This window comes from Perognathus longimembris, chromosome 2, assembly GCF_023159225.1.
Source record: "Perognathus longimembris pacificus isolate PPM17 chromosome 2, ASM2315922v1, whole genome shotgun sequence".
Classification (NCBI taxonomy): Eukaryota; Metazoa; Chordata; class Mammalia; order Rodentia; family Heteromyidae; genus Perognathus; species Perognathus longimembris.
The window spans coordinates 154339030-154355392 of record NC_063162.1 but is presented as its reverse complement, the minus strand read 5'-3'; the positions used below and the strand labels follow the sequence as shown (position 1 = coordinate 154355392).

The 16363-nt window shown below is 41.5% G+C and overlaps 1 protein-coding gene across 2 annotated transcripts in view; it reads left to right on the top strand.

Annotated features, from left to right (window-relative positions):
- The window catches only part of Ncapg2 (non-SMC condensin II complex subunit G2), a 70788-nt gene extending 55299 nt beyond the window's left edge, over positions 1 to 15489 (top strand). For both annotated transcript variants that reach the window (XM_048340546.1, XM_048340547.1), the window contains exons 24-28: positions 775 to 915; positions 3439 to 3542; positions 4629 to 4729; positions 7754 to 7853; positions 14950 to 15489. In XM_048340546.1, coding sequence (XP_048196503.1) covers positions 775 to 915; positions 3439 to 3542; positions 4629 to 4729; positions 7754 to 7853; positions 14950 to 15001 — 498 coding nt within the window. In that variant the 3' untranslated portion in view covers positions 15002 to 15489. The remainder of the gene's footprint in view (positions 1 to 774; positions 916 to 3438; positions 3543 to 4628; positions 4730 to 7753; positions 7854 to 14949) is intronic.
- Positions 15490 to 16363: the final 874 nt, after the last annotated feature.

Below are 16363 nucleotides of genomic sequence, written 5' to 3'. Positions count from 1 at the left end.
GCCTGTTTTGCTTCTAGTTTGTTTTTCATATAGGTACTGCACTTTGTTGCCAGGGCCAACCTAGAACTGTGATCCTCCTACCTATGCTTTCCACATAGCTGGGATTACAGACATGTACTACCACATCCAGCTTGTTGGTTGAGATGAGAGTCGGTAACTTTTTTTTTTTTTTTGGCTAGTCCTAGGCCTTGAACTCAGGGCCTGAGCACTGTCCCTGGCTTCTTTTTTGCTCAAGGCTAGCGCTAGCACTCTGCCACTTGAGCCACAGTGCCACTTCTGGCCATTTTCTGTATATGTGGTGCTGAGGAATCGAACCCAGGGCCTCATGTATACGAGGCAAGCACTCTTGCCACTAGGCCATATCCCCAGCCCGAGTCAGTAACTTTTTACCAGGTCTAGCTTTGAATATATTTTTCCTAATCTCAGCCTTCCAAAGCTGGGATTATAGGCATGAGCTACTAGACCCAGACCTTTGGTGGGGAGGGGTGTGGGAGCAGTTCTGGTACTTGAACACAGGGCCTCATGCTCTCACTTGGCTCTTTTTGTTCATGACTGGTGCTCTACCACTTGACCTATACCTTTGCTGCTAATTAGGGATAAGAATTATGGCTTTTTCAACCTAGGATAGCTCCAAACTGATTCTTCATAGTCTCCTAATTAGGATTATAGGAATGAACCATTGGTGCCTGGCTTGGTTTTTGTTGTACTTTCGTTTTTTTAATGCCATGGTTTTTAGCTCTACTGACAATGACTGATGGATATATTTTCTTGTAGCTCCTCTATTCTGTTCAGGCCCCTCTTCATGAATTTATAACCACTGTCCAGTCCTGGCATGAGGACACACCTGTCCATCGGGGGATCCTTTCTACTCTGATTGCTGCTCCTGTGGTTGAGATAAGTCACCAACTGCGGAAGGTGAGTTATACTGAAAGTGCCACATCTCTGAACAGGATGCTGCTGGCAGTGCACATTTGGGTTTTTCAGATGCAGTCCTTTAGCAAGGACATACTTTCCTGTGGCTGCAACTCACTTTCCAGTAGGTGGCTAACATGGCTTACAGTGTAGAGTCCTGTGAAGCCTGAGGGTGCTGTCCCTCCTGTCTGAAATAGAGCCTGGCCTGGCCACATGTTGTGGATATTTCTGTTGGCTCATTATGAACATTTGAATGACTTGACACATCTCTTAAGGTTCTTCTCTCCTGGGAGTTGACAGGGTACTGTGAGCAGGGTACAGGACTGCTCTGGGTTGTTTTGGAATGGAGTTTGCACCTGATTGCTTTCTGTATTGTTTATTAAAATCATCCTATTAATCAGCTTGAATGATAATTGAAACCAACACACAAAAAATGATGTTTTTCCAAATGGAACACATCGTTTATTTTTTCACAACATAGATGTTGATTGTGTAGGTGGCAATGTGAGAAGAGAGCAGAAGTATGAGTAGGTTTACTCGGCATAATGGACTGTGTACACTTATGCATACAGGACTGATTAGTGCTGCCTTCTGAGGAAGACATTGTTAAGTGGTTTTCACTGTGCCACTCCTGGACTGTGGGTAACATGGACATCAGCACGCCCTACCACACAGTTTAGTCTTCTGGAACACGGCACATGTGGTCCTCACCACAGTATTGATGTGCAACAAGTGACTCAGGTCACATTTGATAATAGAGAATCGTAACTAGTAAAATCATTACTGAATTCTATATTAAATCGAATTTAAAGCCCTTTTTCAATACTTGAAAGGAGGTTATTTGGTTTAGGAAGTAAATGATAGGTGACATGGAATAAAGCTAAAACTTATCTAGGAGCTGTATCACATAAGTTATAAATCAGTAATGGTGAAGGCCCCAGTCTGCCCCTGCCTATGAGTTCTCCAGGAACATATCTTCCTGTTTGCTATGTATTCTCTATGGCCTTGTGCTGTGCATGGAGCCAAATAGTGTGACAGCCATCATCACTCTGCTAGAACTGCTCTGTGCTAGAGCTGCATGCTGCTTTTCTACAGAGAGACCTACCTTCTGCTTTTCTGCAGGACAGGCCTGCTGCCTGGACTCTGCTCACATCCTCATTGACTGTCAACAGATGGTCAGCACAACAGACAGCACTGTGTTTGTGACTGTGGATTTATCTCTTTTTAAAAAATTCCCTGTCGGCTGGGGATATGGCCTAGTGGCAAGAGTGCTTGCCTCCTATACATGAGGCCCTGGGTTTGATTCCCCAGCACCACATATACAGAAAATGGCCAGAAGTGGTGCTGTGGCTCAAGTGGCAGAGTGCTAGCCTTGAGCGGGAAGAAGCCAGGGACAGTGCTCAAGCCCTGAGTCCAAGCCCCAGGACTGGCAAAAAAAAAAAAAAAAAAATCCCTGTCAGTTTTCCTTTATTGTATTTGGGAGCTTACACATTTAAAATTAATCATCTTTTCATGGACTGATTGTCCTATTATAAAATCTCTCCATTTCTTTCTATGCTTTAAATCTTGAAGTCTGTGATAGTGTCCCAAACCAGCTTTCTTATGTCTAGTTCTATTATTTTGCTTTTAACCTCTCTTCATGTTTAAGTCTTTCTTATATGTACCATTTGAGTGGTTTTCTAAAAATCCAATCTGACATCCCATTATTTGTGTTGCTTGTAATTCATCTGATTTTAGTGAAATTATTGACTGTTGACTGATGTATTTGGAATTAAGTGCATCGTTTCAGTGTTTGTTTCCCTTGCTACCATCTGCTTTTCTTCATTTTCTGCCAAATTTTGGTGAATCAGGTGTTTTTCTATTCCATTTTCATGTTCTCTGTGAACCTTGTGTTGTTCTTGGTGTGAGATTTTTTTTTTCTTTAGTAGCCACTAAAAAGTGTCTACTCTGGAGGCCTCAGCATGCATGGCAGGTCATCACAGTTTGCCTTGCCATCTGCCTCATTGGAATCGTGTAGAAATATTCTTCCTGCTCCTCAGTGACTGTGAGGAGGAGGAAACAGGCATAAACTTGCAGGGATTTGGGGTTTGGGCCAGGAGCCACTTGCATGAGGAATTCTTCCCCATCGGTCCCGTCCAGGAGATGCACGCCAGCACCCCCTGCAGGGTGTGCTGTGGCACTGAATGATAACATGCAGGGATGCTGCTTACATGCAGTGCAGTGCAGCCCTACCACAGAACAACGAGACGGAGAAATCCTTATCTGGGCTAAGGGGCACAGGGGGCTGAATTGGCTTAGCGTAAAGACATATTTATAGAATAAAATCACAAGAATGTTTGATAGAAGGCTCTCTGAGAGACACATCATCTTTATGTCTCTCTGAATACAACTCTCCTATGTACCTAAGTCCTTGTCTTGGGTTTCTAGAAAGCTTTACACGTGTATAGGAGAAAACTCTGGTCATTGTACAACAAACTATTAGCCCAGGCTTAATTCATAATTTACTGATGGATAACTTTTTTTTAGGTTTCTGATGTAAAAGAGTTGACCCTCCCACAGTGTCTTTCTGATCTCCCGCCATTTTCAAGGTGTCTAGTAGGAATAATAATAAAATCATCCAACATTGTCAGGTAATTGTCTTCTTTTCTAAAACATACCGAGTCTATAAGGTACTCTTAGCATTTTTGCTCTATTCCCTTTTACTTTCAGATTTTTTTTCATTATTATTTTTCTGCCTTTTTTTCGGGGGGTGGGGCAGCAGTTGTGGGGCTTAAACTCGGGGTCTAGGCACTGTTCCTGAGCTCTTTTTGCTCAAGGCTAGTGCTCTACAACTTTGAACCATAGCTCTACTTCCAGTTTTCTGGCGGTTAATTGGAGATAAGAGTCTCCTGGACTTTCCTGCCTGGTCAGGCTTTGAATCATGAACCCCAGATCTCAGCCTCCTGAGTAGCTAAGATTACAAGCATGAGCCACCAGCACCTGGCTTATACTCAGATTTTTAAAAGGTGCATCTTCTGTCTTTTTTTATTTTTTGCCAGTCCTGGGCCCTAAACTCTGGGACTAGGTACTGTCCCTGAGCTTCTTTTTTGTTCAAGGCTAGTATCTTTTGTCTTTGAGGAACAGATTCTATAAAAGTTTTCTCCATTTATCAATGATTGAAAAATATTCATATTAAATGTACACAAGGAGAAACTCTCCAACTTTCTGTAGTAGTATATTCATCTAGTCTGGTTTTGCCTACCATTATTTAATTGAGTAGGAAAAATATAAACATGGAGCAAAATACTTCCTACTGTGTACTTTCAGAACACTTTCCTAAATTGAATTCCTGTGCAGTTTTTGTTTCACACACATTGTGACTTGTTTCCCTAGTCATTGTGTCATCACTTGACCGACTTCTAGGGGGTGCAGAGCACACAGGACTGAAGATGCTGAGTACCTGGGGGACTACATAGGGGATGCATTCCTTTTTGTGTGCTTTGGAATTTAGAGAATAACCTTTTCTCTTGCCACATTTCAATTCCCTTTCCAAGAACATCACCTGACTTTACTGCCTTACCTGCATGTCTTGGCATTTTGAAGTGAAATATGTGAGAAGAGCTCAATTTTTTCTGTTAATGTACCAAATAGCATTTGTGGTTATTGATGAGCCCTGTTTTTTGTAATGTATTAAGCATATACTATAAAGTAATTTCAGATATTTGCTAATTTTATAGGTCATTTTTGGATGAGCTGAAGGCATGCGTGAGGTCTGGCGATATTGAAGGCATTGTGTGTCTCACAGCTGTTCTTCATATTATTTTGGTTATTAACACAGGTTGGTTGTTTTTCTCCTTCATCTGATGTATTGTTACATATTCTTTACCCTGACTCAGGGATATTTGAAAATTTTGCTTCGGTGTTTCACCTTTCTCCCTCCAGAGTGTTCCCTCATATGCTCTGAATACAGTGCTGTCTACCTGACATCTTCTTCCAAGCTAGCTTAGGTCAACCTTTGCATGAACTTGCCCCCCATTTCTGCAAGGCAGTTTCTGTCTGCCTTTCACTTGTCACTTGTTTAATTTCTCTCTTCTTCAGAAGTAATTTATGTTCATTTACCCTGTATTTCCTATATTTAAAAATCTGGCTGTGTGTGTTGGTGCAAGCCTATAGTTTCAGCTATTCAGACTGAAGCAGGAGGATTGCAAGCTTGTGAATTTGTGGTTAATTATGGGAGGCATAGTGAGACCTATTCTCAAAAATAAAGTAGGTAAGTAGATAGACAGGTGGAACTATAAATTTGTTTTTTAAGTATGAAAATTTCATTTAGTAAAACAAATTAATTCAACTTTTGTGGAAGTAACCTTAAATCCATCAAATATTTAAAAATGTGAAGAGAATAGCTAACAGCCTCAAATTTCTCAATATTTAAATGACTTAAATCATTTACCTTTTCAGTGATTTTTTTTTTTTTTGTCAAAAATATTTACTTAATTTTAGGGCTGGGGATATGGTCTAGTGGCAAGAGAGCTTGCTTCCCATACATGAAGACCTAGGTTCGATTCTCCAGCACCACGTATACGGAAAACGGCCAGAAGGGGCGCTGTGGCTCAAGTGGCAGAGTGCTAGCCTTGAGCGGGAAGAAGCCAGGGACAGTGCTCAGTCCCTGAGTCCAAGGCCCAGGACTGGCCCCCCCCCCAAAAAAAAAAATATATATATATATTTACTTAATTTTAAACATAGGTCATTGTGCTTTTGTGATTTATAAAAAGATAAATACTAGTAAAAATGGCAAGTTTGCAACAGCTAAGAAAAAACATTAACAGTTGTCTAGATGTAATCATTTTACAAAAGTTCAATGTGTAGTAGGAAATACACAAAACACAGGAATTATAGCTCACAGGAAGTGAAAAAGCACATTCTAGTGAGTATATAAGTATCAGAAACTATTCTGGTTTGAAAGAGTAACTTCTATAAAATGTCATAGTAGGCATTATTTGTTTTCAAAATGTTAAGTAAGAAATATTATCTTGATTAAACAGCAACATCAGCATTTCTTAGCAAAGAATATACATACATGGATAGGCATACCCTGTTTGAAGTTTCCAAGTTTTATCACCATTAAAAGTTCTCTACAACTGATAATAACTGCACACACCAAAGTAAAATGATGAGGTAAAATTTCTTATGTTTTGAAGAAAGTGAAACAGCACCCAGCTATCCTCAGATGTCTAAACTCTAGAATAATACTTTTAAAGGTCCTCCATCATGATGATTTTGTATCTATCTGAACACATAATGGTTTTGTAGCTTTCTCAGTACGCAGTAATCATCTTTTCTGTTATTACTAAACAATCATGACTTTGCCCACAACATTGTTCCAGCATGGGTTTACAGAAGGCACCATGCCACACATTAAGAACTGCTACAGTGCCATTCAAAACTGCCATGCAACAGTCCATGTGGAAAGAATTTCCAGTCGGTTTCTTTTTTTTTTTTTTTTTTGGCCAGTCCTGGGGCTTGGACTCAGGGCCTGAGCACTGTCCCTGGCTTCTTTTTGCTCAAGGCTAGCACTCTGCCACTTGAGCCACAGCGCCGCTTCTGGCCGTTTTCTGTATATGTGGTGCTGGGGAATTGAACCCAGGGCCTCATGTATATGAGGCAGGCACTCTTGCCACTAGGCCATATCCCCAGCCCACCAGTCGGTTTCTTGAACCTGGCAGGTGAGAGAGGATGAAACATTCCCAGTTCAAAGAAATCAAAACATGTAACTGTCCAAGAAAAGCTGCAGCAGAAGTCTTCAGCAGTTTGGAATATTATAAGCAGAACCCAGAGCCCCTAGTAGTCCCTGTTTCCACCATCTTCATTTTTCAAATTATCAGCATGCCCCTCTTGGGTGAGGGTGGGGGAGGTGAATTTAGTGGACTACGACTGCCCCACCCCCTACAAGGGATGATGGTCTAAGCTTACTTAGGAAGCTGGGGACATGGTTATTTCTTTTCCTGGGGGAAGTTGGTGGAGGCTTCCTGGCTGAGGACTTTGCACAGCTGAAATTAATTTTTTTAGTGATGGATAAGTTGACATTAAGCCTCTTGAATATCCAAACAGGTAAAACAGTGATACCTGTGAGATGTTTACCTATGAAACAAAGGAATGGTCCCTGAAGGTTACTGGGTTGTTGGCTCGGCTACACTAATACTGAAATAATTTTCAAATTTAACATGTTATAGATAGAGATTACCCCTAATGAAACAAGCTTTCACCGTGGACCTGAATAGAAAATCTGTAGCTGTATCATACAGGTTAAGTAGCCTTATCCTAAGCATTTGATTGCAGAAGTCTTTCAGTATTTGGAATATCTTCATAGAGTACATTGGTTGAGAATCCCTCATTTCAAACTTAGAACATCATACAAACAGCCAAGAACATTCATTTTGGAGCATTTCTGAGTTACAGATGCTCAGTCTAGGCTCAGAATGAGCATAAGAAAGGGTTTCTGTAAGTGATTCTTCCAAGTTCATAGGTGTAGAAACATTGAGGTTTGCAAAGCAAGGGGCATGCCACATGAGAAGGCATCAGGATAGAGACTGTAAAGCTGATGCTTGACATTTCATAGGTACTTAACCATCTGAATGACCATGCAATATGCTAGTTGTCGTTTCTAACTTTATGGTCCATGTGATTTCCCTGCACAACAGATGTGCTTTCACAGGCATTGGTTATTAACATTCCTGTAGAAGGGAAGACTTTTCTCACAGTTCAGCAGGGAGCTTAACTTGCAGGGAAAGAAGGAAATTGACCATCTGTACACAAAGGTATACCGACTTCTGTTGGTGATGTTGAAGTCTTTGTCTTCTCATAGGTAAACACAGGAGTTCGAAGGTGAAGGAGGCTGCGGCCACTGTGTACAGAAAGCTGAAGACATTCATGGAGATTACTCTGGAAGAAGATAGCACTGAAAGGTAAATTGTGGGACACATTGTAAGGGGACAGCCTAAAGACTGGGTGCTTAGGATTGTGCTTTCATTCTGGCTTCTTGGAAGTCTGACATTGTAAGGGTAGAAGTTTTACTTTCTCATATACTTACTAATTCTGTCTAAACAAAAAGCTGTCACTTGCAGAATTCTACTCTAGGAGAGGATGGGCCTCACCCTCACTTTATATGATTTTCACAGTGAATACTGTTTAATGGTAATTTGCTACATTTGGAACCACAATGTTTTCTAAGCATAAATACCTGTCTGTGAGTACCCACATTGAAGGTGACATGGTCCCTCCTGAGCTTTTGATAAGATACTTTTTCTTTTGGGGTGGAGGGGTTAATTGTTGCTCAAGGACTGGTGGTGATAATTGTGTTTGTGGGTCCCCTTTCCTTCCAGAGCCTTTTTGTTTCTTTGGGTTATCTTTGCATGCCACACGTTTTTCTTCAGACTGTTAATATGCTGGACTTGTAGATCAGCCAAAAATCAGTGTTTCCTTTCTCTTTTCTTTTTTTTTTTTTGGCCAGTCATGGGCCTTGGATTCAGGGCCTGAGCACTGTCCCTGGCTTTTTCCTGCTCAAGGCTAGCACTCTGCCACTTGAGCCACAGCGCCGCTTCTGGCCGTTTTCTGTATATGTGGTGCTGGGGAATCGAACCTAGGGCCTCGGGTATACCGAGGCAGGCACTCTTGCCACTAGGCTATATCCCCAGCCCCTCCTTTCTCTTTTCTGAAGTAAAGAAGTTAAGTGTTAGCAGAGCTCTAAATTAGGTAATACTAGTTTTATGTGTGCCTGGGAAATGAACCACACTACATATCTACTTTTTCCTTTAGAGAAAGGCTTTCATAATTCTAAACTGAAGTTATGAATAGCATTTCAAAGTGTAGCATTTTATTGACTTGTTACGTAAACACAAATTCACTTACTGTATTTTACTAGGAAATTAGACTTTCAAATGAATTTATATTATAGTTAATGGAATAGCTATTGAATATATTTCAGTCCCCAATTTTGATAATTGTTAGTGAAATGGGACTTTGTCAGCTTAATTGGGACCTTTCCATAAAAATGAAGTAATAAGACTTCCTTCATTTCTTTAAAATTTCAGACCTTTTTTTTTTTCCTGTTGGTGGTGCTGGGAATTGAACTAAGGGCTTCACACAATAGGCAAGAGTTCTGCCACTTAGCTAAACCATATCCCCAGCTCTTATGTCAGATCTGCTGTGTCTTTTCCTGATAATTAGGAATTTCGATAATTGGTCGTTTTAGAGTATATGTGTGATATTTTATTTTGAATTTGCATCACAGACAAACACTTGATCCCTCAGGTATGTGAGTGACTCTGCATGGTATGCCAAGTCAAGTGAAGCCTCGCAGGGTACCTTTGTGACTGGAACAATGTGGCTCCGAGCTGTGTGCTCACAGCAACAAACTGGAGGATGTGCAGCATGAGTTGGATTTGTTCCTGTCCCCAGTTCTTGTTTTGTCTCTAGCACCCCTCCTCCATTGTCTATAGCCTCCTTTTCACTGCCTGGAGTTTCTTTTCTACCTCAGTAGAAAGAAGCCCTTCTATAATTCATACATAGCTCTAACTGCATTGATTGTGGAAGAGCCAGATGTGGGATCAGGTAGATGGAGTTGTGAGGTGGATTTTTCTTGGGCAGTTATAATGAATGTGAGAAGCAATTCCAGAAGAATTTCAGAATTGGTTCATTAATGATTTAAAAGCTGGAGCTCCTTTGGATATAGAAGTATAGGCATTTCAGTGCTAGGTGATGGAGGAAGTCCTTGTTGCTTTTTTGTTTTTAAAAATTACAAATAAATGTAATTATTAAAATACCTAAATACAGAGCATTTCAAGAATAAGTGGATTGATTATATTCCAATTCACTGATCCTTGGAGCTCTTATTTACGTGCTACAATTTGCATATGATGTATATCCTCCAGTGTACTTCAAATCACCTGTAGATTACTTATAATACCTAATACAATGGAACTGCTAAGTAGATAGTTGTCATACAGCATTTTTAAAGGAATGGTGGCAGGAAAAGTCTGTGTATTCAGTACAAATCTTGTTTTTTTGTAACTGCTTTTTAAAATTTATTTACTGTTAAAGTGATGTAGAGGGGTTACAATTTCATATGTAAGGCAGTGCATACATTTCTTTTCTTTTCTTTTCTTTGTCCAGTCCTGGGCCTTGGACTCAGGGCCTGAGCACTGTCCCTGGCTTCTTCCCGCTCAAGGCTAGCACTCTGCCACTTGAGCCACAGCGCCGCTTCTGGCCGTTTTCTGTATATGTGGTGCTGGGGAATCGAACCTAGGGCCTCGTGTATCCGAGGCAGGCACTCTTGCCACTAGGCTATATCCCCAGCCCCAGTGCATACATTTCTTATCCAACTCGTTACCTCCTCATTTTTCTCCCAACTTCCCCCCTCCCAACACCCTCCCCCAAGTTGTACAGTTGGTTTACAGCATGTTTTCTTGTGAGTATTGCTGTTGCATTGGTTCACCTTTTACCCTTTGTCTTTAGCCTATGATTACCTGACTTTGTAGTCTCCTGACACAAACTCTATTTTATTTACCTATTGCAGTGTTGAAGATTGAACTTATGACCTTGTTCATACTAGACAGTTAATTACTTTACCTCTGAACTATATCCCAGCCTTACATTGTCTTTCTTTCTTTCTTTCTTTCTTTCTTTCTTTCTTTCTTTCTTTCTTTCTTTCTTTCTTTCTTTCTAGCACTCTACCACTTAAGCCACAATGCCACGTCTGGCCTTTTCTATATATGTGGTGCTGAAGAATTGAACCCAGGGCTTCATGTATGCAAGGCAAGCACTCTACCACTAGATCATATTCCCAGCCCACTCTGGCCCTTTCTTGCACTAGGTTTTTTGTTTGTTTGTTTGTTTGGGGGGGAGGCTTTGGATAGGATCTTACTTTGTGCCTAAGCCTGTGCCTGGACCTCAGTCCTTCAGTTTTATACTTCCAGCAATGACTGGGATGACAGGCATGTATCGCCATGTCCTACTTCTTTCATTGAGCTAAAGCCTCATGAACATGTCCTAGAACTGCACTATTCCATGTTTTAGCCTCCATGTCACTGAGAAGACAGGATGTACCACCATGACATTCATTTTCCTGCAAACAACATAATTTCATTTCTTATGGCTGAATAATATTCTGTGTGTTTGTGCGTACATGGTACATTTTCTTTTTCCAGTTATCAGTTGTTGGGCACCTAGATGAGTTCATAACTTAGCTGTTGTGCTGATGTGTGCAGGTGTGTCTGTTTCATAGCAGGATCATATGGAAGTTCTGGTTATGTTTCTTTTGAGAAACTTACATACTGATGCTCATAATGGCTGCATTAATTTACATTTCCACCTACAGTGTAGGATACCTTATCTTGTTTTCCTGATGACTGGGTGAGTTGGCTTTGCATTTCCTTCATGGCTAAGCATATTAAACATTTATATATTTATTGGCCATTTATAGTTTTAAGAATTATCCTTTCAGTCATTTGCAAATTTACTAATTAGATTATTTTGGTGTTTAATCCTCATTTGTTTGCCCATTGGTCTAGTGAGACTTATTCAGTCCTGTATTCTCATGGTTTATCTTCTTCTATGTACAGGCTTTCTTTAAGTGTCTTCTGTAATTCTGGCTTAGTAGCTATTAAATCCTTTAGTTGTACTGGGAGGTTTATTTTTCCATAACTTATGAAAGATAGCTGTGCTGAATGCAGTAATATAAATTGGCAGTTACTTTTGTTCAGTGCTTGGAATATATCATTCTATATCCTCTTTGCTTTTAGAGTTTCTTCTGAGAAATCTGCAGTTACTTTACACATGACTTGGTGTTTCTCTCTTGGAGCTTTCAACATTCTCTCCATGTTCTGTATTGCATGTTTTAGCTACAACATGATATAGACTGTCTTTGATAGTCTTCTCTATCTGGTGTCATAAGTTCTCCTGTAACCTGGATGGCCATCTCTTTCTCAAGATTTGGGAAATTTTCTAGTTCATTGAATCTGTCTTACATTTCTTTAGCTTTCGCCTCTTTGAGGGTTTTTCAGCTCTTGATTCATAGTTTAGGTCTTTTAATGGTGTCTTAGAAGTCCTGTATAGTCTGTTTTTACTGTTTTTTATTTTGTTTTGGTTTTTTCTTATTATTGTCCTCAAGCCCCTTTATTCTGTCTTTAGTTAGATCCAGTCTGTTGGTAAGGCTTTCAATTTAGTTTTTTTTTTAGTTTGACTTACTGTGTGCTTCTTGTTTCCGTAATTTCAGTTTTTTCTTCAAAACTCTATTTTTATTGAATATACCTTTCATGCTCTGCATTGTTTTCCTTAATTCACTTAGCTGTTCATTTGTATTCTGTTTGAATTCATTTAAGTGTTTCTTTACACCCTCTTTAAGTTGATTGATCATCCTTATAATCTTTTTTTTTTATTCTTGGTCTGAGATTTCACCTATTTTTACCATAACTATATTCCATTGTGGGGTTATTGATTTTGTAGGAGCCCTGTTCCCTTGTATTTTCTTAGTTCTTGTATATCTGCATTTGGGTTTATGTTTCTTAGGTTAAATAATTGGTTTGAGGTATTAATTACCTGGAGCCTTTCATCTGAAATATTCTTGGCCAAACAGGACTGGGTAGTGAAAGAGTTAAGGAGCAGTTTCTCATTATTGGACTGGGGTATGTGCTCAGAGCTCTAGGGCCAATCTCGAGCACCATTCAGAAGAAAACTGTCTTTTGTAGTTTCTAGTATGCAACTGTATGCTGCATATAGGCTGAGGACAGGGCTGGTCTCACATCTGTTGTCCACTTCAAGGCTGCTTACACTATACAAGCTTCACAAACTCTCCTGCCCTAGTTGGCTTTAAATCTTGATCCTCATACATCAGCCTCTTGAGTAGTTGAAATTACAAGCATGAGCAGCTGGCTAGAAGACAGTATTTTAAGCAATAAATTTTAGATTGTGGAGTACATTAACTCAGTGTTGTCTTCTCTTTGTCCCAGCTCCAGCTCCAGCTCCTAGGCTGTAAGTGGGTGGGCCAGAGTATAGATCATGGACATTTTTTTTTGCCATAGTACCTTGAGGCTAAGTAGGAGACCAGCAGGGTGGGCTCTTGTGAACATCCCAGCTTCCCAGCTCCTAAAGAGCTAACTGGGGTACTGTTCTTCCTGTGTCTGAGGCTAGGAGAACTGGTCCAGTGGTGGGGCTGCTGATGTCTACAGGTCAGTGCCCTCTGCTCTCCTGTGTGACATCCTCATACCTTATACTGGTTGTCCCTGCTCCATCATAGGTCTGCTTCAGTGCAGGCAGAAATTGCCACCACATGTTGGGGGTCCTGTCAGTTAGGGCACAGCTAGAACTTTGTTAACACAGGAATACAGTGTACAGGGAGGTGATAACAAGAGTCTTTTTTGAAGAAAAGTCCTAGAGCCTCAAAGGAGAGTAAGTATGAAACAGACACTCTGGAGAGGTTGTGTCAGTGACAGCCAGATTCCAGAATTAGTGGCAGAGCTGGGGACTATCTGAGAGTACCAATAGGTTCTAATGAAGAGATGTTGAGAGACCCTGACAGAATCACTGTCAGAAGACAAACTGCACACTGCTTCCTAGAATGGAGGAATGTGTGATTATAAACAGTTTTATTCACTATTTTGCACAGGATTAATTTAAAACACATACACACATACACACCTGCAAATAAGTGACTATGGATAAAATTCCTACATTCCAGGGTAAGGGAGGAAAATGGTCAACTTTCTACATTGCCATGCCAGGTTCCAGTGCAGTGGCTGCTGAGCCAGGAGCCACCCTGGTGGCCTGGGATGAGAGTGCCAGGTGTGAAGTCCATCACTATTACAGCCTTTTGTGTGTGCGTGCATGAGTGCCCACCCTAGTACTAGGACTTGACCTCCAGGCTTCCTGTGCTTAGCTTTTTCTTTTTTCTCAAGGCTGGTACTTTACCATTTGAGCCACAGCTCCACTTCTCTGCCTTTTACTAGTTAGAGTAAGTCTTAAGGATTTGTCTGCCCAAGCTGGCTTCAAACTCAGAGCTCAGCCTCCTGAGTAGCTAGGATTGCAGGCCTGAGCCACTGGTATTTTATTGCCATTGTATGGGCAGGAATGGATATATTGTGGGTATATTTGGTTGAGTAAAATGTTTTGAAGTGGATTTCACCTGTTTCTTTCCAGTTCTTAGTGTGGTCACTAGAACATCTAAAATGTGTGTCACACCATGGCACCAGATAGGTGTCAGTGCAGGAGTAAGGACAAGTTGACATGAGCTCTCTTACTTGTAGCACTGGGCACAAGAGGACAGTCATAAATCTTCCAACTCAGAACATTAAATCTAGCAGACATACACCACTTGGGATGCAATAGTACTTGTTTCTGGTGGGGTTGGAGATCATCTCTGAGGAGGGTTCTTGAGAGCAGGCCAATTATACAATACAGGAACTGAATATAGGACTTACTATTAGATGGGAATGAGTAAAGGGAATTGAACATTTGGTGTGTAGGTAGATGTGCTTATATCTACATAGACACGTTGCAGGGATCTGTGTGCAAGTGAGTGGGCTGGCTGTGGTTCTAGGAAGTGGGAGAGCACGCTAAGTGTCCCCTCCCTGAGTGCGTGTGAGTTCTTCTGTGGGCCAAGGCCGCCAGGGAAGTAGAAGCATTTTGAAGGCAGAGCATGCTGGTGGTGGAGTTGTTTGTATTTGTCTCATTTTCTTAAGTGGTAGAGAGGGCTCAGGCTGTAGGTGACAAGAGACACATGAAGGCATTGCCTTCCCCATGTGCTGTGGGTGCGTTACGACTGAGTGTTGAGTGCAGGAGAGTAGGCATTGCTGAGGTGGTACTCCAGGGCTGGCTCTTGGCAGGCCTGAGCTGCAGCTTGCCTTGGGGCAGGATTCTGACCCCACTGTATATGTACATGGTACACTTGCAGGCTACTTGACTGTTTTTAACTGTCTGCTTATACACCATTTCTAAACTGTACTTTTAAAATGCACATTTAGATAATTTGGCTATTTTTTCTGTAACTAAGTCTTCTTTGTGTTTCAGATTCCTGTATGAATCATCAATGAGAACTTTGGGAGAACTTCTGAACTCATGACCAAGTTACCATGTTTGGACATGTATGAATAGGGAAAGACTCACAAAAGTGAAATTTGTGTGTGTTTTCCCATGGGTTATGTTGTTTTACTTTGTTTTGCTTTCTTTTCTTTTGTGGCTAGGCTAAGCTTAGAGGTCCCTGAGCCTGTAAATGAAGGAGCCTGGTCTGGAGCTTCCCAAAGGTGAAGAATATACACAACATTGTGCCTTCTACTTGTAGCTGTCTGAGAGCAGGCAGTGAGAGGTGGACAGGGAGCTAAAGGTCAAGTTGAGGGATAGCTAGTATGGAGTTTATTCTTCCTGTAATTAAGAGTGAACCAGTGTAGGAAAAACATGGCTTAGCAGCAGATTATGGGACTAGTCACCAGGCCAGCTGCAGAACTGGTCTGCTTGGAACTGGCCTCTCATTGGCTTTTACTAAGGACTGCTTCCTCAAGATACTTCACTGTCATCTGTTGTGCAATAAATACATAGATCTACAGCCTTTGATGTGAAAAGTGTCCTTATATTCTGTGGGGCACACCTGGAAGTCAACTAGCTGGCCCCGCCTGTTTCTCAGTCTTGGGGCCACGTGTGGCTAAGATGACCGTGCCTAACAACAATGCGCAGCTGCTGCAAGTGTCTTTGGTTATAACCCGGAGGCGGTTCTGTGGGCTGTGACACCCCGGCTCTTCTGCCCTTGAGGACAGCTCATCCCTCCCCTTCCTGCCGATCTTAGACCTGATTGGCTCCTGTGCCTTATATTAGTGGTATGTACTTCCCCAGTAAACGAGATCTTGTGCCGACAAGATTCCCAGGCCGTCTGATTGTCCTCCGGTGAGGGAGGGCTGGGTGCGGGCAGTCTGCCGACCCTTTTCCTTGCTTGGCTCATCCGGGTCGGGGCGTGCCTTCCCCGTCTCTCCCGCGGGTCGGGGGAGCACGGGGGGCCAGAGACCCCAACAATATTCTGGCACCTGTGCAGCACCCCACCTTATATCTGAACCCAGCAACCTCATACTATAGGCTGTTGCCTCTTTCCACTAAAGTCAGGGTGAACTCAGAGAGGCCAAATTCCTTTGGCTTCTTTAGAGTCTGAAGTATAAAGAGCAAGCAATAAAAAAACAGGGATTGTTAATAGATAATCCAATGGCAAAGATTTGAGTTAGGATATTTGTTGCCCAAAAATAACCATCTTTATCAGGCCCTCCTGCCTGAGGGCCACAGCAGAGACTCTGTGTGGTGGATGGAACTCTGTTCTTGCCTCATTTTTACTCTTCAGGCAGAGGCACAATAACTTGAGTTCTTACAGGTTTGATCAGTGCTTGCATAGATAATATATTTAATACCAAAGACTTTGATGTTATTGATGCAGTACAAATTCATT